The sequence below is a fragment of the Dasypus novemcinctus genome, chromosome 23 (assembly GCF_030445035.2).
Source record: "Dasypus novemcinctus isolate mDasNov1 chromosome 23, mDasNov1.1.hap2, whole genome shotgun sequence".
Lineage (NCBI taxonomy): Eukaryota > Metazoa > Chordata > Mammalia > Cingulata > Dasypodidae > Dasypus > Dasypus novemcinctus.
In genome coordinates, this window is record NC_080695.1 from 38,004,673 (window position 1) to 38,026,522 (window position 21,850).

The 21,850-nt window shown below is 40.5% G+C and overlaps 1 protein-coding gene across 6 annotated transcripts in view; it reads left to right on the forward strand.

Moving 5' to 3' along the window:
• Positions 1–21,850, forward strand: part of COG7 (component of oligomeric golgi complex 7) — a 119,621-nt gene that overhangs the window by 29,856 nt on the left and 67,915 nt on the right. For all 6 annotated transcript variants that reach the window (XM_004453792.4, XM_023587492.2, XM_023587493.2 and 3 more), the window contains 3 exons: positions 12,075–12,157; positions 12,879–13,001; positions 20,082–20,280. In XM_004453792.4, coding sequence (XP_004453849.1) covers positions 12,075–12,157; positions 12,879–13,001; positions 20,082–20,280 — 405 coding nt within the window. The remainder of the gene's footprint in view (positions 1–12,074; positions 12,158–12,878; positions 13,002–20,081; positions 20,281–21,850) is intronic.

The window sequence follows — 21,850 nt, forward strand, 5'->3', positions numbered from 1 at the left end:
CAGCTCACCACATGGGCCAGCGTACCTTCACTAGGAGGCCCCGGGAATTGAACTCTGGACTTTCTATATGGTAGACAGGAGCCCAATTGCTTGAGCCACATCCGCTTCCCCCTATTTAGTTTTGTGTTTATCCTGAATTTCTGATTGCTTCCTTCTCTATGTCCCCCACCCCAGTTCTTTTTGCCATCCATACTCATTAATTTTTTCCAAATGCTCTATTATGAGAGGTATTTTTCTGAGTCCCCCTTGTCCCTGGAGACCTTCCATCTGGAGCTCTGTGTTCTCCACTGGTGGTCTGGATTAGCTCGGTTCCTGTGGTTATTTGCTGAATCTGGGATTTAAAATCCTGTGTCAGTTATCATTTTGGACAAGTCTTAGGAATCAGGTGATGTCTCAGAAATCTGACCAAGAGATGGTCTTTGCTTTTCTGAACATGTGATCTTGACTCCCTTACTTATTTTGTGGCAGTGTCTCTGTCTTCTTGCCTCATAGGGTGTTGCTAAGGTGAAAATGAGATTTTATACATGAAAAACTTTATAAGTCTTGTAAATGTCAAGTGGCACAGCTAGTTTTTCTACAGTGATCTTTTGATTTTTTTTTTTTAATTTTTTTATTTTTTATTGACTTTGTAATAATATTACATTAAAAATATATATGTGAGGTCCCATTCAACCCCATCCCCCCACCCCTCCTCTCCTCCCCCCAACAACACTCGTTCCCATCATCATGACACATCCATTGGATTTTGTAAGTACATCTTTGGGCACCTCTGCACCTCATATACATTGGTTCACATCATAGCCCATACTCTCCTCCATTCCATCCAGTGGGCCCTGTGAGGATTTACAATGTCCGGTGATTGCCTCTGAAGTACCATCCAGGGCAGCTCCATGTCCCAAAGACGCCTCCACCTCTCATCTCTTCCTGCCTTTCCCCATACCCTTCGTCCACTATGTCCACTTTTCCCATTCCAATGCCACCTCTTCTATGTGGACATTGGATTGGTTGTGTCCATTGCACCTCTATGTCAAGAGGAGGGTCAGATTCCACCTGGATGCTGGATGCAATCCTCCCATTTTCAGTTGTAATCACTCTAGGCTCCATGGTGTGGTGGTTGTCCTTCTTCAACTCCATCTTAGCTGAGTGTGGTAAGTCCAATAAATCAGATTGTAGGTGCTGGAGTCTGTTGAGGCTCAGGATCTGGCTATCACATTGTCAGTCCAGAGATTCAAATCCCCTAAATATATCTTAAACCCCAACATTAACTGCACCTCCAGCACATTGGCATGAAAGTCTTATGAAGGGAGATCCCATCTGAGTCCAGATTCATCACACATAAACACCATTTCCAAAGAGGGGCCATCTGCCCTGGTAGTTAACCCCATCGGCCATGACCATAACTCCCGTGGGTCTCTTTAGCCCTCAAAGGAACCAATATCTGGGGGTTGTATCTGCTTTATCTGTCTCTCTGACTCTGCTCAGTTGTGCATGGGGGCAAACCTTCTGCCAGCCTCCAGACTCTTTTTTAGAAACTCGTAGCCATATAAACTCATTTCTCCTTTCCATTTCCCCCTTACTTTAGGTCAAACAGCATTTTAAAGTCATGGTATTTTATGTAGACATGGATATTCTGCTGATCCGCATTGAACCTTCCGTATAAGGTCATTTTCCAGTTGCATCATCAGTTGGTAGTTGATAGTGGTCCCTCGTTGCCAGGGAGGCTCATCCCCGGGTGTCATGTCCCACGCTGGGGGGAAGGCATTGCATTTACATGCTGAGTTTGGCTTCGAGACTGGCCACATTTGAGTAACATGAAGGCTGACAGGAGGAAATTCCCAGGCACAAAGTTGTTCTAGACCTTGTTCTTATTTTAGGTTTATCAGCTCACAAGCATAGTCATTAGCATCAGGGGCTCACTGTTGAACCCTCACTCCCTCCCGGTCCCCGCCACTGTACCTGGGAGACTGTCGCTGCTCCCCTAGGGACCACGACAGAGCACCACTGGCCAGGAACCCAGTACCCCCCCTACTGTGGTTTTTAATTGTTGCCACTATGAGTATATCCAAACATTACCATGCACCCTGGACATATGTTCTGTACAGCTCCCTGTCAGCCATATATCACCTGTCATTGGTACCCCATACCAGTATCCCTCCATTGCCATTGTTGAAACACTCTGTGATCCAGAACTCCCCGAAATTTGAAGCCCAATATAATTTCATGGTCCCTTACTAGGGAATGGCATATAGCAATGAGCTTAAAGGATAGATAAAGAACTTGGATAAAGTTAGATAAAGAACTTAGATAAAGAATGATGACTTGAAAAAATTCCACATCCTATCTTTCCCCCCCCCCCTAATTATTCAGCTTTTCTTCACAGGAGTCCTAGATCACAGCAATGTATATATATAATATACAGCACTCCCACACATCCACCAGAAAACCTTTTCCTTTCCACAGTGATACTCTTATGCCCTATTCATATCATATTTACTTACAGTGATGTACAGAGTCTGAGACATTAGCTTTCTAACAAGGTGACATCTGTGCTTACATTGTGGTGCATACTTTAGGATACACAGTTCTTTACATTTTTAGTTATCCTATGTTTTACATTATGGTTTACATTATCAGTCTGTCATCTCCTATATGTTATAGTGTAATATTACATGTTTTATATCCATCCTTGTGTACTCTCAAGAAACTCCTCTCTTACCCCCCATTTACTTTGGTTCCACACATTTAACGTCCATTTTCCCTTCCACCTTGGTGTCCTCAGTGATAGCCAACCTCCGTTTCCTGAGGAGCCACTTCCAGAGATAGATGGAATAGTGTTCAGGTCCTAACTTACTCAACTGCCCCAATGCCCTGGGAGCCACCCTTTCTCTCGAGGGATACAGTTCCCTCTATTTGATGGCATTAGTCCTCCCCAGGATGTGGGTCCACCCCCACTCTCACTACTTGGGTTTCTACCCCATGGTGTCACCCACTCTGGCAGAATGAGCATTTAGACATTCCCTAGGAGTCCGTCCTGCATCAGACCCTCCCCTCCGAGCATTCTAAACAGGTAACCCTCTTTATTATATTTTGATATGATTTTCTCGGCATTTTACTCTCCACCAACACCTGACCCTCTCCTGGTTCGTATGCTACCCCTCCCTCCCCCCACTTTTGGGCAACGTTACCCATCCGTCCCTCCCCAGCCACCCTCAAACCCGCAAAGCCCCAAGCAAAGGCAACCCCTTGCCCCCCTTTTATCTCTTCTTTGTGTTCATACTTACCACCATCTCGTCTTAAATTCGACCCCTGCAGACATCGGCTCATATCCTTCCTCCACCCTCCGATTTCCTGTAAGCCTATCGTTCAGTCTCTTGCTATCTAGGGCAGCTTGTTTATTTCATATCATTGAGGTCATGTAGTATTTGTCCTTCAATGTCTGGGTTGCTTCACTCAACATAAGGTTCTCAAGATTCATCCATGTTATCACATGTGTTTGTAGTGTGTTTGTTCTTACAGCCGAGTAGTATTCCATTGTGTGTATATACCACATTTTATTGATCCACTCATCTGTTGATGGGCATTTGGGTTGATTCCAACTTTTGGCAATAGTGAACAATGCTGCTATGAACATTGGTGTACATATATCGGTTTGTGTTCTTGTTTTCAGTTCCGCTGGGTATATACCCAGCAGTGGTATTGCTGGGTCATATGGCAAATCTATGGCTAGTTTTTTGAGAAACCGCCATACTGTCCTCCAGAATGGTTGGATCCTTCTGCATTCCCACCAGCAGTGGATGAGTGTTCCCCTTCCTTCACATCCTCTCCAGCACTTGTATTCTTCTGTTTTTTTCATAGCTGCCAATCTTATGGGTGTAAGATGGTATCTCATTGTAGTTTTGATTTGCATTTCCCTGATAGCTAGAGATTTGGAACATTTTTTCATGTGCTTTCTTGCCATTTGTATTTCTTCTTCGGAGAAGTGTCTGTTTAAGTCTTTTTCCCATTTTTTAAATGGGTTGTTTATCTTTTTATTTTCAAGATATAGGAGTTCTTTATATATGCAAGTTATAAGTTTCTTATCAGATATATGGTTGCCAAATATTTTCTCCCACTGTGTGGGCTCCCTTTTTACTTTCTTGACAAACTCCTTTGAGGTGCAGAAGGCTTTAATTTTGAGGAAGTCCCATTTATCTATTAGTTCTTTTGCTGCTCGTGCTTTTGGTGAGATATTCATAAATCCATTTCCTATTATAAGGTCCTGTAGATGTTTCCCTACACTGCTTTCTAAGGTTTTTATGGTCTTGGCTCTTATATTTAGGTCTTTGATCCATCTTGAGTTGATCTTTGTATAAGGTGTGAGATGGTAATCCTCTTTCATTCTTCTACATATGGCTATCCAGTTCTCCAGACACCATTTGTTGAATAGGCCACTCTCTCCCAGTTGAGAGGGTTTGGTGGCTTTATCAAATATTATGTGGTTGTATATGTGAGGTTCTATATCAGAGCTTTCAATTCGATTCCATTGGTCTATGTGTCTCTCCTTATGCCAATACCATGCTGTTTTCACCACCGTAGCTTTATAGTATGTTTTGAAGTCAGGTAGTGTGATTCCTCCAGTTTCGTTTTTCTTTTTCAGTATGTCTTTGGCTATTCGGGGTCTCTTTCCTTTCCAAATAAATTTCATAGTTAGTTTTTCTAGTTCCTTAAAGAAGGCTGCGTTGATTTTTATTGGGATTGCATTGAATGTGTAGATCAGTTTTGGTAGGATAGACATCTTACTAATGTTCAGTCTTCCTATCCATGAACAAGGAATAGTCTTCCATTTATTTAGGTCTTCTTTGATTTCCTTGAACAATCTTGTATAGTTCTCGGTGTATAAGTTCTTTGCCTCTTTAGTTAAATTTATTCCTAAGTATTTGATTTTTTTATTTACTATTGTGAATGGTATTTGTTTCTTGATTTCCTCCTGATCTTGCTCATTATTGGTGTACAGAAATGCTACTGATTTTTGCGCATTGATCTTATAACCTGCGACTTTACTAAACTAATTTATGAGTTCTAGAATCTTCGTTGTAGATCTCTCAGGGTTTTCTATGTATAGGATCATGTCATCTGCAAATAATGAAATTTTGACTTCTTCCTTTCCAATTTGAATGCCTTTTATTTCTGGTTCTTGCCTCAGTGCTCGAGCAAGTACTTCCAAGACAATGTTAAATAGGAGCGGAGACAGTGGGCATCCTTGTCTTGTTCCTGAGTTTAGAGGGAAGGAGTCTAGGATTTCTCCATTGTAAACAATATTGGCTTTAGGTTTTTCATATATACTCTTTATCATGTTCAAAAAATTCCCTTGTATTCCAATCTTTTGGAGTGTTTTTATCAAGAAAGGGTGCTGTATTTTGTCAAATGCTTTTTCTGCATCAATAGATATAATCATGTGATTTTTTTCCTTCAATCTGTTTATATGGTGTATTACATTGATTGATTTTCTTATGTTGAACCATCCTTGCATACCTGGGATGAATCCCACTTGGTCGTGGTGTATAATACGTTCAATGTGTTGTTGAATACGATTAGCAAGTAATTTGTTAAGTATTTTTGCGTCTAGGTTCATTAGAGAAATTGGTCTGTAATTTTCCTTTCTTGTGATGTCTTTGTTTGGCTTTGGTACTAGGGTAATGTTGGCATCATAGAAGGAGTTGGGTAATGTTCTTTCTGTTTCGATGTTTTGGAATAGTTTCAGCAGGATTGGTGTCAGTTCTTTCCGGAATGTTTTGTAGAATTCACCTGTGAAGCCATCTGGCCCTGGGCTCTTCTTAGTTGGGAGATTTTTAATAACTGATTCTATCTCTCTGCTTGTGATTGGTTTGTTAAGATCATCAATTTCTTCTTTTGTCAATATGGGCTGCTTATGTGTTTCTAGGAATTTGTCCATTTCCTCTAGATTGTCATTTTTGTTGGAATATAGTTTTTCAAAATATCCTCTTATGATAGTCTTTATTTCTGTGGGGTCAGTGGTGATATCGCCTTTCTCATTTCTTATTTTGTGTATTTGCATCTTCTCTCTTTTTTTCTTTGTTAGTGTTGCTAAAGGTTTGTCAATTTTGTTAATCTTCTCAAAAAACCAGCTCTTGGTCTTGTTTATCTGTTCAAGTGCTTTCTTATTTTCTATTTCATTTAGTTCTGCTCTTATCTTTGTTATTTCCTTCCTTCTTTTTCCTGTTGGGTTGCTTTGTTGTTGTTTTTCTAATTCCTTCAAATGTGCAGTTAGTTCTTCAATTTTTGCTCTTTCTTCTTTTTTGATATATGAATTTATGGCTATAAACTTCACTCTCAGTACTGCTTTTGCTGCATCCCATAAATTTTGGTATGTTGTGTTATCATTATCATTTGTTTCAAGGTAGTCATTGATTTCTTTTGAGATTTCCTCTTTGACCCACTGTTTTTCTAAGAGTGTGCTGTTTAATTTCCAAATCGTGGTGTGAAATCTGTGCTTCTGTCCCTTGCAAATCTCCAGCTTGACTCCACTGTGGTCAGAGATAATGTTTTGTATGATTTCAATCTTTCTGAATTCGTTCAGCCTTTCTTTGTGGCCTAGCATATGATCTATCTTGGAGAATGATCCATGTGCGCTTGAGAAAAATGTATATCCTGCTGTGTTTGGGTGTAGCGATCTATATATGTCTATTAGATCGAGCTCCTCTAATATACTATTCAGATGTTTTGTTTCTTTGGTGATTCTCTTTTGAGATGTTCTGTCCAGAGTTGATAGTGGTGTATTAAAATCCCCCACTATAATTGTAGATGTATCTATTCTTTCACTTAGTTTTTCCAGCGTTTGCCTGACGTATTTAGAGGCACCCTTGTTAGGGGCATAGATATTTATGATTGTTCGATCTTCTTGACAGATTTTCCCTTGGACTAAAATGTAGTATCCTTCTTTGTCTCTCACAATTGTTTCACATTTAAAGTCTATTTTGTCTGATATTAATATAGCTACTCCTGCCTTTTTTTGGTTATTGTTAGCTTGTATGATTGTTTTCCAGCCATTCACTTTCAATCTCCATGCGTCTCTGGGTCTAAGATGTGTCTCTTGTAGACAGCATATGGATGGGTCATATTTCCTTATCCAATATCCCAGTCTGAATCTTTTGATAGGTGAGTTTAATCCATTGACATTCAGTGTTATTACTATCAAGGAATTATTTGTGTTAGCCATACTTTGATTGGATTTGTGTTTGTCATATTTTGTTTGTATATATTTTTTTTGTCTTTTTTGTTGTTGTTGTTGGTCTTATACTCTCCTCCAACTTTGCCTTTCCTGTTTTTTCCTTTCTTCCTGCAGCACTCCCTTTAGAATTTCTTGAAGGGGAGGTTTCTTGTTGGTATACTCTTTCAGTTTCTGTTTGTCTGCGAATATTTTGAACTCTCCATCATATTTGAATGCTAGTTTAGCTGGATAAAGTATTCTTGGTTGGAAATTTCTTTCCTTTAGTACCTTGACTATATCATACCACTGTCTTCTTGCCTCCATGGTTTCAGAAGAGAAATCAGCACTTAATCTAATTGAGCTTCCCTTGTATGTGATGGTTTTCTTTTCTCTTGCTGCTTTTAGGATTTTCTCTTTGTCTTGAGCATTGGATAATTTGACAAGTATATGTCTTGGGGTGGGCCTGTTGGGGTTTATGACTTGTGGAGTGCGCTGTGCTTCTTGGATATGTACATCTGTCTCTTTCAGTATATTTGGGAAGTTTTCAGCCATTATTTCCTGCAACACTCTTTCTGACCCCTTTCCCTTCTCTTCACCTTCTGGAATGCCTATAATACGTATGTTTGAGCGTTTTGCATTATCATTCAGGTCCCTAAATCCTAATTGGATTTTTTCTATCTTCTTATTGACCCCTTCTACTATCTGTTTGATTTCTGATGTACTGTCTTCCACATCACTAATTCTCTGCTCTGTCTCTTCTAGTCTGCTGATATTTGCTGTAAGTGTATTTTTGATTTCTTGAACTGTGGTGTTCATTCCCATCATATCTGTTATGTTTTTGCGTATGTCTGCAATTTCCCCTCCAAGTGATATCTTCATGTTGTTAACCTCTTTCATTACTGCATCAAATTTGTCGGTGATAAATGTTCTAAGATCTTTCATTGCTTGTGCCAAGTTTTGCTCCCCTTCGTGATTATTGGTTTGTTGATTGGATTCAGCCATGTTTTCCTGATTATTGGTTTGGTTTGTAGATTTTTGTTGCTTTCTGGTCATCTCTTTATTTTGACGAATTTAATCAGTTCCTTAGCTTCTTTGTCTGCTCTTGGAGGTTAATTAGTTGTTATTTTTGTATAGGTGTTATATCTTCTCTTTGTCAGATTTTTCTTCTTATTCTAGTTACTTGTTGTTGGTTAAGTTCACTTTAGAGGAAAGTATTAGTGTTGGGGAAAGGCAATTGTGTAAGCAAGGGAAAAGTGTAAAGTTGTATTGGTGATGTATGTTAACAAAGCAAGAATATGAGATCTGGAAGGATGGAGGTTAGATTCATGTAGATTGTATAGAGTTATAGCTGTAGGTAGAGTACCTTTTATGAAGTAGATGACTGAATTTGGGAGGAATATGGTATGAACTACAAAGCTATTGTTTTCATGAGAGAGGGAGAAAGAAAGGAGAGGTATTAGTTTCAAGAGTGGATAATAGACAGAAAACAGAACAAAGGTATTAGAAATTAAGAGTTAGACACTTTGTGGATCAAAGAACGGGAGGTTGGGGGTGGAATATAGGAGAGACAGTAGATGATAGTGGATATCAAGATGCAGGGGAAGGGGGATAGTGTAGGTAGCCTAAATCAGTTCACACAGAAATGAGGCAGTGGAGGATCGGAAAACCCAGCAAATGTGAGGTGTTCCCTGTAGCACCTATTGTATACTTGAATTAAAATAAAAATAAGTGGAAGATGAGGGACAAGAGGGAAAGAGAAAACCGAAAAAAAAAAAAAAAGAAAACTAATTATAATAAAGAAAAAAGAAAGACAAGAAGAAAGGAAGAAAGAAAAAGAGGATGGGCAAACGGTGGGGAACGGATAGGGAGAAGAGAGATACAGGTATACACGTGTCACAATTGCAACACTATCTAAAACAACAACTTCCCCCCGCTTTGCCCTAAAACCCCCCGTCTGTCTGCCCAAATGGGTCTGCAAGCACCTCCCTTCCCACAAACCCCCAATAGGCCGCCCAGGGCCCACGAACTCCCCAGTACTGCAGATGCTCAAAAAAAAAAAAAAAAAAAAAAAAAAAAAGTAAAATAAATTAAAAAAAAAAAAAAAAAAAAGAACAGAAACCCCTCCGCAGGCCCGGCTCCGCCCGCCGCGGAGGCTTGGAACGGCTCTGCCCGGCTCCTTACGCCGCCTCAGCCTGGCCTGGCTCCGCCCGGCTCCGCTCGCTACAGCGGCCCAGCCGGCTCCCGCGTCCACCTCCCGCCACCGCGGCCTGGACCGGCCCTGCCCGGCTCCGTACCCGCCGCGGCCTGACCCGGCTCCGCCTGGCTCCGCTCGCTACCGCGGCCCGGCCCAGCTCCGGCGTCCGCCTCTCGCCACCGCGGCCTGGACCGGCCCCGCCCGGCTCCGTACCCGCCGCGGCCTGACCCGGCTCCGCCTGGCTCCGCTCGCTACCGCGGCCCGGCCCAGCTCCGGCGTCCGCCTCTCGCCACCGCGGCCTGCACCGGCCCCGCCCGGCTCCGTATCTCTTTTGATATTTTTACCTCCTCTGCTTATTGAAGGCCTTTGATGCTATTCTCACCTCTGGTTATGTTTACTCATGCATTCAACCAGAATATTTTGTTTCTTGAGGAAAGTGGGCAATAGAGAATGGAAGAGTGATAAAGGGCAGCTGTCTCAGGCACATATCTAAGGGGCAGTGCCTACAGTCTATACCTACAAGGAAACAGCATGAGGTTGTACAGACTGAAATAGTTGGCCTGTGTGTATATATATATTTTTAAATTTATAATTTATTTTTAAAATGTATTTTAAAATTATTTTTTACATAAATGTTACATAAAAAATGTAGGGGATTCCCATATGCCCAACTCACTACCCCTCCCACACTTTCCCACATTAACAACATACTTCATTAGTGTGGTACATTTGTTACAATTAATGAACACATATTGGCGCATTGTCAGTAAGTGTGGATTATAGTTTATGTTATAGTTTAAACTCTCCCACGCCATTTTGTAAGTTTTGATAATATGTATAATGGCCTATATCTATCATTGCAGCATCATTCAGGACAATTCCAATGTCCTGAAAATGCTCCCATATTACACCTGTTTTTCTCTCCCTCCCCTAAGAATCTCCTATGACCACTGCCTCCACATCAATGATAGAAGTTCTTCCATTGCTAGAACAACAATAAATCTATAGTAGAATAACAGTAAGTCTACTCTAGTTCATCATTCATTGCACAATTCTGAGGACTCTGGGGTGGTGATACCCACTCTGCCTGAGAGCAGTCTTAGATTCCATGGATCAGATGGATGGGACTATCTTGCTTGCAGTTGTAGACTTTCTGTTCCTTGGGATGATCATTGTCCATCGTCATCTCCTTGTTAGTTGTCCTAGGTAAGTACAGTGAACTGGAGAGTAGGTGTTGCAACTCTGTTGATATTCAGGGCCTGACTGGCATATGGAAAGCCCAAAGATTTAAGTCTCTTGGACATAAACCTATCAACTCTAGTTCTAACTATAGGTTCAAATAGAAGGGGCAGAAGAGGCATGTTTAGGGAAACTACAACTGAGTCCAACTTTGACACTAGGGAACATAAATTCCAAAGTAGGGCCCACTGGTAGGGTGCCAAACTCTTGAGCTGTCAGCCCTGCCTGTAGTGTCTGGATGTATCCAGAGCCCTCAAGAGCTGTGCTCTTTGAGGCAGTATTTACTGTGGCAGTCATTGAGATCCTACAGAGATGTGCATAAGCGTAACCTCTGGGATGACCTCCCAACTCACTTTGAAGTCTCTTAGCCATATAAAAACTCATTTGTCTTTACCCTTTTCCCCGTTTGGTCAAGGTCTTTTTCCAGTTGCCTGTGTAGATAATTTAAGAGCATTTTTTTTCTACATATTCATTTCATAGACAGTGTGACACATCTCCTATTGCGGGGCACTTTGTGACATGTTTTTCCCGATGCTTAAATAGAATGTGAAATCACATGCAAAAGAAACAAATTAGTTTTTTTTGGAATCATATATTTTTCATGTCTGTGCCGCTTCTCATTGGTGCTGTATGTCTGTTATATTTTGGTTTGCAATTCAAAATCAGTTGTTAATATGTAATGCTAAGGACCCATTGACTATATGTAACAGTTTGGGTTGATGGGGTTGAGAATAGGGACCACATTTTACATTTGAGGCCTGTTTCAGTTTAGGATTCTTTTGGTTACAAGTGACAGAAACCCAGTTCAGACTGGCTTAAGGGAACAAAAAGGACTTACAGAACTGAGAAGTCCGATGGTAGGTCCAGGGGTAAAGCTTCAGGCCAGGCTTGATTAAGCAGAACAGATTATGCCATTAGGACGCTGCCACTCTCTCTTTTGCCATTTCTTAACTCTGTTGCTCTGTGTGTTGATTTTACTTTCAGTACACTCTTCTTGTAATAGCCCCTAGCAATTCTAGGCTTCCATTCCGCTGCTGACATTTTATGATTCCAATCAGGGCCGGAAATAGGAGAGCCTTCTTAGATCTTGCACCCCAGGCTTGCCTCCCCCTAGCGCCTGCCCTGATTCAAATTTATTTTACCATTCACATTGAAAGTTTAATTTGCTGATGTATAATTCTAGCTATATTGACAAGGCTTATTGATGCATTATTTTAAAAAGTTATAGCTTGTGTGGTCTAATAATTAATGAGTCAAATGTTCTGCTCTGAACTTTACTATTTTCTGTGTTTATTATTTCTATGCATGAGTTAATTAATTACCTAGGCAGGAACTTCTGAATACTAGCTTTCATCTATCCGCATTTATCCCAGCGAATTCTTTTTCTTGGCTGCCATGGAGATGCTGGTAACATTTTATGTTATTCTCTTTTAGATCAGGCCAAAGTGTTTGTGAAAGTTTTTACTGCAATTGACCGGATGCCCCAACTTCTTGCATACTACTATAAGTGTCACAAGGTGAGAAGCTGTGAGTGATCACGATTGTACAATGCTAGTAACACTGAGCTGCAGAACCCCAATTTCATAATCAAAGGGAAAAATAATTGCCTCCTTGCCCTCTGGGCCTTTTTCTTTTAATTAACCAACAGGGGGTGCTCTTGATCTAGCCTGTGGATTAATTTTATTGCTGATTGAGATGGATCTCATTTGCGGACTGGAAAAGCTGTTTTAATAATTCCCATTTTTGTTTTATGAGGGAGATTCGTGTCTTATGCTTTGTTGCTCCTCAGCAAGCCATAAGAATATTGTATTTTCCAGCATTGTTGAAGTTAGGTTACCAAAAAAAAGAATACTTCCTTAATTCGTTCAAGTCCAATGCTCATGTCTTTTTTAAGCAGTAGTGTTAGGATGTGAAACTTAATTGCATGCTCATACCCACTTCTAGGGTCTTTTCTGAAGAATGGTAGTATGCTGAATAGAAACACATTGGCATACTTTTGGGACAGGATAAAAGAAGAAGGGATCACTTGGAGGACACCAGATTCAAGCTTTAGTTAGTAATCAGAGCAAGTGACTGTAAAATTTTTCCTCCTACCTTTTTAAAAAAAGTAAATGGACAACAGTGGCTCAAGATAGCAGGCAGCAGTAAATTGCTTGCTTTTGGTAGGGGGGACAGACAGTTTTAGCAGGCAGCTTATTCCAGTCTACCCAGTAAGACCCCTTTGTTCTTCCCCTGCAGGTGCAGCTTTTGTCAACCTGGCAAGAGCTGTGCCAGAGTGACCTCTCCCTGGACCGGCAGCTCACTGGGCTCTATGATGCCTTGCTTGGTGCTTGGCACACACAAATCCAGTGGACTGTGCAGGTAAGTGCTCATATGGGTTCTAGGGAGAACAAAACCTGTGGGGGCAAGGGGACGGGTGACTGCCCTGGCAGTGGGCCCTGTCAACTGCAGAGCACTGCGCAAATAACTTCCCCATGCGCTGCCCTCACCAAACGGATCAACAGATAAGCCTCAAAACCCCATGCCAGCAAAATCTTTAGGTCTCCGTGAAAACTTTTCTTATCACTCTCATCTATATCTTAAATAGAATCTAATGTGGCAGTATTGCATGTTGTTCAGCAAGTGAACCTGTGGAATTCCTGAAGGCTGTTATCTTCAGATCTAAAAGCAGGAGGCCCATAGTCAGGTGGTGTTTGAGTGAACATGTTTTATTTTGTATCTTAACTTCAAGTAAAGTTTCCCTTGTTTTCACAGTACACCAAGAGTTAAAGGAAGAGTGTAATTTTAAAGGTACCTTCTGATTATGGGAGAGGTAAAACAGAGAAACTTCATTTTAAGTAGAAACTTTTCATTACTTGCTTTCCCAAAGACTGGGCATTTTTAGCCATAGAGTGAAAGAACCATCATTCTCTTGGCTTGAGTCCTAGGGATGCAGTAGATCTCTTATAGGAGGGGGAAAAGGCTGTCTTATTTTGGAGTAATGACTTGCCAGGTCTGTTTATGATCTGGCTTTTTTTTTTTCCTTCTTCATAATTAATTGTGAATCGTTGTACAAATATACATCCATCATTTGCAGAATGTACTTGACTAGTGAGAATTCCTTGTACAGGGTCATGTCATTCAGATTGGTTAAAACACTCCTTTCTGTCCTTATATCTTTCTCTTTGAACCAATCTAATTCACTTATGTAAAAAACAAAACAAAAATAAAAACAAAAAAAACACAAACTGCTGCTGTAGGAGTTTCACTGTTATATGTGAAATGTGGAAGGAGATGTGGGGACTAAATACAATGTGGCAGGACTCTTAAGTTAAACCAAGGACTATCAATGTCCATCCAGACTCACTTATGTTCCTCACTTCTTCTATTCCTTCTTGTATCCTGAGGATAAAAGCAGCGTCATGTCCTTAAATACATATGCCCTTTATTATCTAAGAACTTTTACTTCTCAGACTTCTAGTTGGGCCTTATCCTAAATTTTGTAAGGTGTGAGTTTGTTATTTGTAACTTTGGCATATGGCCCATTTTCAGGTTTTCCCCCCCAGTATTTTATTATGAAAAATTTCCAACATAGAAAAAAGATGAAAGAATTGTGCAGTGAACTCCATGCACCTACCTCTTAGGTTCTCTAATGAACATTTTGTTATTTTTGCTTTATCACAAATCTATCCATCCATCTTCTTTTTTTTTAAAAGATTTATTTATTTATTTATTTCTCTCTCCTTCCCCCTGCCCTAGTTGTCTGTTCTCTGTGTCTATTTGCTGTGTCATCTTCTTTGTCGCTTCTGTTGTTGTCAGCGGCATGGAATCTGTGTTTCTTTTTGTTGCGTCATCTTGTTGTGTCAGCTCTCCGTGTGTGCAGCACCATTCCTGGGCAGGCTGAACTTTCTTTCATGCTGGGCGGCTCTTCTTACAGGGCGCACTCCTTGTGCGTGGGGCTCCCCTATGCGGGAGACACCCCTGCATGGCATGGCACTCCTTGCATGCATCAGCACTGCACATGGGCCAGCTCCACACAGGTCAAGGAGGCCCGGGGTTTGAACCACAGACCTTCCATGTGGTAGACAGACGCCCTAACCACTGGGCCAAGTCTGCCGCCCCATCTTCTTTTTTTGATGTGTTTGGAAGTTGTAGATATTATTCACACCACAGCATAAGTATTATTAACTAGAATTCAATTTTTTCCCTTTTTTTAGATAAAATTTACTTAACAGTGAAATGCAATGACCTTAAATATGCCATTTGATTAGTTTTTACAAATGCAGATACCTGTGTAACCCAATCCACTATCAAGATACAGACTATTACCCTACCTTAGAAAGTTCCCTTGTGCTCCTTCCCAGTCCATGCCTGTCCCCAAATCCCTGAAGGTAGTCACTGTTACAATTTTTTCCCCACCATAAATTAGTTTAGCCTGTTCTAGAATTTCATATAAATGGAATCATGCAGTGTTCTTTTGATAAGACTTCTTTCATTCGGCATGTTTTTAAGAAGAGTACATGCTGTTGTGTGTATCAATAGTTTGTTTCTTTTTATTGCTGAATACCTTTTGTTCCTTTTTATTGCTGAATACTGTTATATTGTGTTACATTTTACCACAGTTTGTTTATTCTGTTATTCATGGACACTGGGGCTATGTCAAGTTTGGTGCTATTATGAGTAAAGCTGCTTTGAACAGTCTTGTTTAAATCCTTTTGTGGATACATGCTTTCATATCTCTTGGGTAAATACTTTGGAGTGGAATTGCTGGGTCATAGGATAGGTGTATGTTTAGTTTTATAAGAACTCACCAGACCTTTTTCCAAAGTGGTTGTACATTTTACCCTTGTAAAGTTCTAATTGCTCCACATCCTTGTCAACATTAGGTGTTGTCAGTCTTCTTAATTTTAGCCATTCTGGTAGGTGTGTAGTAGCTCATTGTAGTTTTAATTTGCATGTTCCTGATGACTAAAGATGTTGAGCACCTTTTCGTGTGTTATTGGACTTTTGTATATCTTCTTTTGTGAAGGAGTTGTTCAAGTCTTTTGCCCATTAAAAAAAAAATGGGTTGTTTTCCTTTTTGTTATTGAGTTGTAGGAGTTATGTTATATAACTATTTTCTTCCCAGTCTGTGGTTTGAGCAGAGGTTTTGATTTTGACAATACCTAATTTATCAGTTTTTTTCTTTTATGTTTATTGCTTTCTGTGCTGAGAAAATGTTGCCTATCCCCAAGTTGCAGAGGTATTCTTCCATGTTTTCTTTTCGAAGCTTTGTTTCATGTTTGCATTGGTCTGTGGTCCATCTTGAATTAAATTTTTTTTTTTTTTAGGACGTACTGGGTATTGAACCCGGGACCTTGTTCGTTTGACGCATGTGCTCAACCACTGAGCTATACCTGCTCCACTTGAATTAATTTTTGTGTATGGTTTGAGGTAGGGTCACATTGTTTTTGTGTATTAGATTAACTCTACAATCCTAATTGATAAATTTGATCTTGAAGTCCATGAACTCTTTGGTTTTCTTTGGCCAACAGTCAGAGAATCCCTTTTGCCAAGATTTACTTTATTTGTCCCCACCCCCTCATTGTTTGCACTTGCTGTGTCTGTTGTTTGCTTTTTGGGAGGCACCAGGAACTGAACCCAATGTGGGAGGGAAGTACCTAATCTCTTGAGCCACCTCTACTCCCTGCTTTGTTGGGTTTCTCATTATGTTTTCCTCCTTCTGTCTCTTGTTACGTCACCTTGTTGCATCAGCTTTGCTGCACCAGCCCATCATGTCAGCTGGCTTTCTTGCTCTTCTTCTTTAGGACATACCAGGAACCGAACTTGGAACCTCCCAAGGTGGGAGCTCAATTGCTTGAGCCACATCCACTTCCCTACCAGGTCACTTTAAAGGAAAGGGGGAACTTCCAAGCTTAAGAGACATATGTATATGTATTATTATTATTTTTAAACATAAGCCATCAATTTTTTTAAAAGATTATTTATTTACTTCCCCCTTGTGGCTTGCTTGCTGTCTGCTCTCTCTGTTCGCTGTGCATTCTTCTGTGACTGCTTGTCTCCCTTTTTGTGTCATCTTGCTGCGCCAGCTCTCCACGGGCAAGGGCCGTCAGCTCTCCATGCTTGCCTTCAGCTTGCCTTCAGAAGGAGGCCCTGGGACGCGAACCCAGGGCCTTCCATATGGTAGATGGGAGCCCAATAGATTGAGCCACAGCCGCTTCTGAGACCCACTATATTTTAATTGGAACTTGCATCTAGAAAATTCCACTGAAGGTCTAGGATATAATTTGATACTTTCAGCTGATTAGCCATTTGAACTCTTCGGAATAGAGTCTATTTCCCTCCCCCCAATCATTTAAGCAGCTTGTAGGAGCAAAGTAGATCCTTATTGACATACATGGGGAAAGAGTCAAGATTTCTTTTTCTAGACAGGGATAGTTTTCATCTCCTTTGGTCTCTTTCCTTTCTAGGAGTAAGATGTTTCTTCTGTCAAATGAAGAAGTTGGACTGGGTGATATCTAAAGGTGTCTTCTCGCTGTATGATGCTCTTTTCATTGGCGTGTTTAGGGGATAGTGAGAAAATGCTGGCTAGAGAGGGGGGTGTTTATATTGGTACAGGTAATGGAAAATAAAAGTAGATGGGGAGTAGACGCATGAAGTGGAGAAGCTTTGAATTCAAGATGGAGAAGTTTGGCTTTCTCATGTAGATTGTGAGAATCTGGAGCAGGAGAGTAAACAATGACACTTCCATTTTAACAGTGATTTTCGTATCAAAACATTACCTATGCAATTTTTCTGCTCAAAAGCTTTAACCCATATGCTATTGTGAGGAAACATGGAGACAAATCCAAAATAAAGGTCATTTTGGGAAACAACTGACCTGGGCTCTTCAAAACTGTAAATGTCATGAAAGACAGAAAAATCTGTTTTAGATGAAAGCAGCTAGAGAAATATGACAGTAAACCGTAGTGCATGATTCTTGTTTAGATTCCACATGATTAGAAAAAAAAGCTATTGAAGACATTAAAGGGACAATTGGAAAATTTGATCATGGACTACCTTAAATAATGATGGTGCATCAAGGTTAAATTAAATTAATTGTATATGGTTATATAGAGTTTGCCCTTATTTTTAGGAGATGCATGCTGGAGTATTTAGAGAGGGTATGTCATAGTATTTGTGACTCAAATCATATAGAGATAAAGAGAAACAAAGTAAATGAGGTAAAATGTTAATAGTTGGTGAATCTTGCACTATTTATAAATTCTTCTTTTTTCATTTTTTGAAAGACTTTTTTGTCTTTTTTAAAAGATACATAGATCACATAAATGTATTTTTACAATAATGTGAAAAATATTGAATGTAATGAATTTGATGGTAGACATAGGGTGAATTGATGGGGAAAAAGATTGGAGACCAGGTTAAGAACGATAATGTAGTAAAAGACATCAAGTTCAAGAAGAATGAACAATAGTTAGGACTTGATAACTAGTAAAGGGGCTGAAAGAAAGGAAAGTCAAAAGTAAGAGTTGCCTTCTGGGTGAGTGGAAGTACCACTGACAGAAATAGCGAAGTTGAAGTTGAGGGAAAATAGATCTGCAATGTCAGTGGGAAAATAATGAATTCTAATTTAGGACACTTTTAAAATTCCAAGTGAGAGTAGCCCAGCTTGATAGCAGCAGTAGGTAGAGGTCTTTTTCCCAGGAGATGTAAATTGGAGTGCACTGGCAGCTTGGTCATTTCGCTCTTTCTTGGGTTTGTTGGGTTCTTTTCTCTCTTTCTTTCTCTCAGCCTGAGTCAAGAGGCTGGAAGCAGAGTCCAATATAGGGTTCCTCAGACAGGTGTGTACTGATATTTTGTGAATTCTGTATGAGAATTTAAAAGATTTGTTGCACATGTTGGTGCCATTCTTTTTTTTTTTTTTTTTTAAAGATTTATTTATTTATTTAATTCCCCCCCCTCCCCTGGTGGTCTGTTCTTGGTGTCTATTTGCTGCGTCTTGTTTCTTTGTCCGCTTCTGTTGTCGTCAGCGGCACGGGAAGTGTGGGCGGCGCCATTCCTGGGCAGGCTGCTCTTTCTTTTCACGCTGGGCGGCTTTTCTCACGGGCGCACTCCTTGCACGTGGGGCTCCCCCACGGGGGGGACACCCTTGCGTGGCATGGCACTCCTTGCGTGCATCAGCACTGCCCATGGCCAGCTCCACATGGGTCAAGGAGGCCCGGGGTTTGAACCGCGGACCTCCCATATGGTAGACGGACGCCCTAACCACTGGGCCAAAGTCCGTTTCCCGGTGCCATTCTTAAAAAAAAAACAAAAAAAAACCCAGAAGCATATTTTGGATTATGTACAAGCATTTGCTCTCTCAGGATTTCAGTGGATTCATTTGTGTTGATAGTCTACTGGGGGTTAATGAGAAGACAAAAGAAACAGACTTGATATTTCTGTGATGTAGATTGTGGTACCAAGCAAATGCCAGTTAATGCAGTGCCCACTTAACAAAGGATGTTTTCTTAGTAGTTGAAATAGAAAGAGGTAGTGTGAGAATTCTCACCAGATAGCACAAAGTAGTATAGGCATGATGAACTCAGAAGAACGTGTGCTGTAACAGTCACACCAAATTCATGAAGGAAAAGGCAGTTTAGTTGCAATGGAACAGCATCTCATCTTCACCTTTCCTATTATCTTTGAATTTTATTGGTTTTAGAGTTTTAAAATTTATACTTTTTTTTTTCTTTATAGTTAACACTTCTTATTCTCATTTCCTATTTGTGCATGTTTAAGTTATGTCATAAAAAAGGAATTTAAGTCAACACTGGGTGACTATGATATTCCTGCCCTCCCCCCCATACATTATTAAAATTTTGTCCAATAGATTTATAGTACATAGCCCAGAAAAAAAAACTCTGAATAAATAAGTGAATCTATACTCTGGAAGTATCTGGATACACTATCCCTGGTGATCTTTAAAAATGAAAGAGCCATCTTGGCAGAAGAGTTCTGTCTGGGGAAAGGGCCCTGTGGGCCAGGCTATAAAGCTGCTAAAAGCCACTTAAACTTTGTTTGAATGATTTGCACTTCTTCAATTTTATTTCATTTTCACCTTCTATCCCCCAAATTCTGCATTGCCATTTTCACAGTCCTCTCTCTAGCCAAGTTTTGGTGATGATCTAAATACTACTACATGACAGCATTTGATAGATTTGAAAATGGCTAAGTTATTGGGATGCAGTAGACATAAAGTGGCCACTTGTTCTGGGCAGGTTACAAGTCCTGCCATTTTACTTTGCTTTTCTGAGCATGTTCATGCTTGTATTAAGCAAAACTTTGTAGGCTTCTACCAGACATGGGGGGGGTGGTGGTGGAGGGGAGATACCTTCATGTGATCTAAGAGACTGTTTCTTTAAAAGGTGCACTTCTGTTTGGTCCCAGACCCTAATGCACCCTCCCCCCTCCTCCCCACAGGTTTTCAAGAACCCCCATGAGGTGGTGACAGTGCTGCTGATCCAGACGCTGGGGGCCCTGGTGCCCTCCCTGCCCATCTGCCTGAGCTCCGGCGTGGAGAGGGCAGGGCCTGAGCAGGAGCTCACCAAACTGCTGGAGTTCTACGACACTACCGTGCACTTTGCCAGAAGCTTGGAGATGGCACTGCTCCCCCATCTACGTAAACATTCCTTCCTCCTGGCTTTCTGGCTTGTCTGTATTCTCTCTTTCTGAAGATTCTGGTGCCTGGATTTGTTGGCCTTTTCAGGCGACTGATTTTAGAGATGGAAGGGATCAGTATGGTCCTTCTTAGCATATATTGAATCCTATTCCATGAAAATGTTGTCATTATGGAAGTGGTGCTTGCTTAATGTATTTATGTAGGGCCAGGGCTGCCTGGGTGCTTCATGTGCTGCGCAGATGGGATGGGCACTTCTGCAGGGGCTAAGAATGTCAAAGAGGCTTAACAGCTACACAGGTTGACTTTAGTGGCAATGAGTTGGCAACGGGTTACACTCTGAAAGTTATATTCCCTTTCTTTCAAATCATCATAAAACCTCAGGCAATAAACCTGAAAATGAAGTTTAAGAGAATAAATAGGTTAGAGGAACTTTTGAAGGCTCAACAGCAAGTTTTGGGTTGCTGCATTAGGATGAACGATGACTCTGGAAGCTTGGGCTTTGCCTGGCATCCTTTGGAGAGTGAAGCACTCCTTTTTCTCATCTGGGCAAACAATGCATGATGTGTTCCTTTTTCCCACCTGTTTCCCCATCAATGTTAAAAGCATCATAAAGTTTTAAATAACATAGACCTCGTGACGCATGCTGCTGTCAAATCAGGAAATCTCTTTGGGAAGACCTTGTTCTGTCTTTTGGCTGGTGTGTGTCACAAACTTGGTTTATTGAATAGTTATTCTCTTTAATTACACTTGTGGATAATTGCCTGTACATTCCAGGGAGTGTGTTTATTGTTCAGGTTCCTGATGATTCATCAGGTGTTGTTTGGCACACTCACTTGTCAGGCCTTAGTCATAGCTAAATCCCATAGAGGACCGGGATGTTGGTGTCACAGTGGTTACGTGTTCAGGCTGTGTAGCTGGCTGGAGCAGAGTGGAATGAAGGCAGGGCAAGGAACAAGTTGCATTCCCTGGGCTTGTGATGGACATTGTTGAGGAAGAGAGTGCCGCCTTCCGAAGAATCAGACATATAAGTGCGTTGTTAGTCATCCAGGGGACATATAGACTTTTAATTCCTATAGAATTTTTCAAAAGAGTATTTTTAATATTAAAAATACTCTGGAAAATACATGCAAAATATAAAAATTAAAAAGAGAAGTCATTTATAATCTCATTCCTTAAAGAGTCTCTGTCAACATCGTGTTATATTTCCTTTTGATAAATCAAATATAAATACACATTTTTCACAAGTGTATATTAGTTGTTTAGACCCATATTTAAAAATATCGGGTCTAAACAATTTTAATTTGTTTTCTCTTTTTTAATGAGCAGTTTCTGATCTATTAAATGTTTTTCTGAATCATGGTTTTTAGTGATTGCTTTGTAACTAAGGCTTACTGTAATTTTTTTAGCCACAGTTGTAAATAATCCTATTACGTACAATCTTATACATTCTTTTTTTTTTTTAAGGAGGTGCTGGGGATTGAACCCGGGACTCCATATATGGGAAGTAGATGCTCAACCACTGAGCTACAACTACTTCCCCATATTCCCCCATATTCAGTTTTGAGCACAA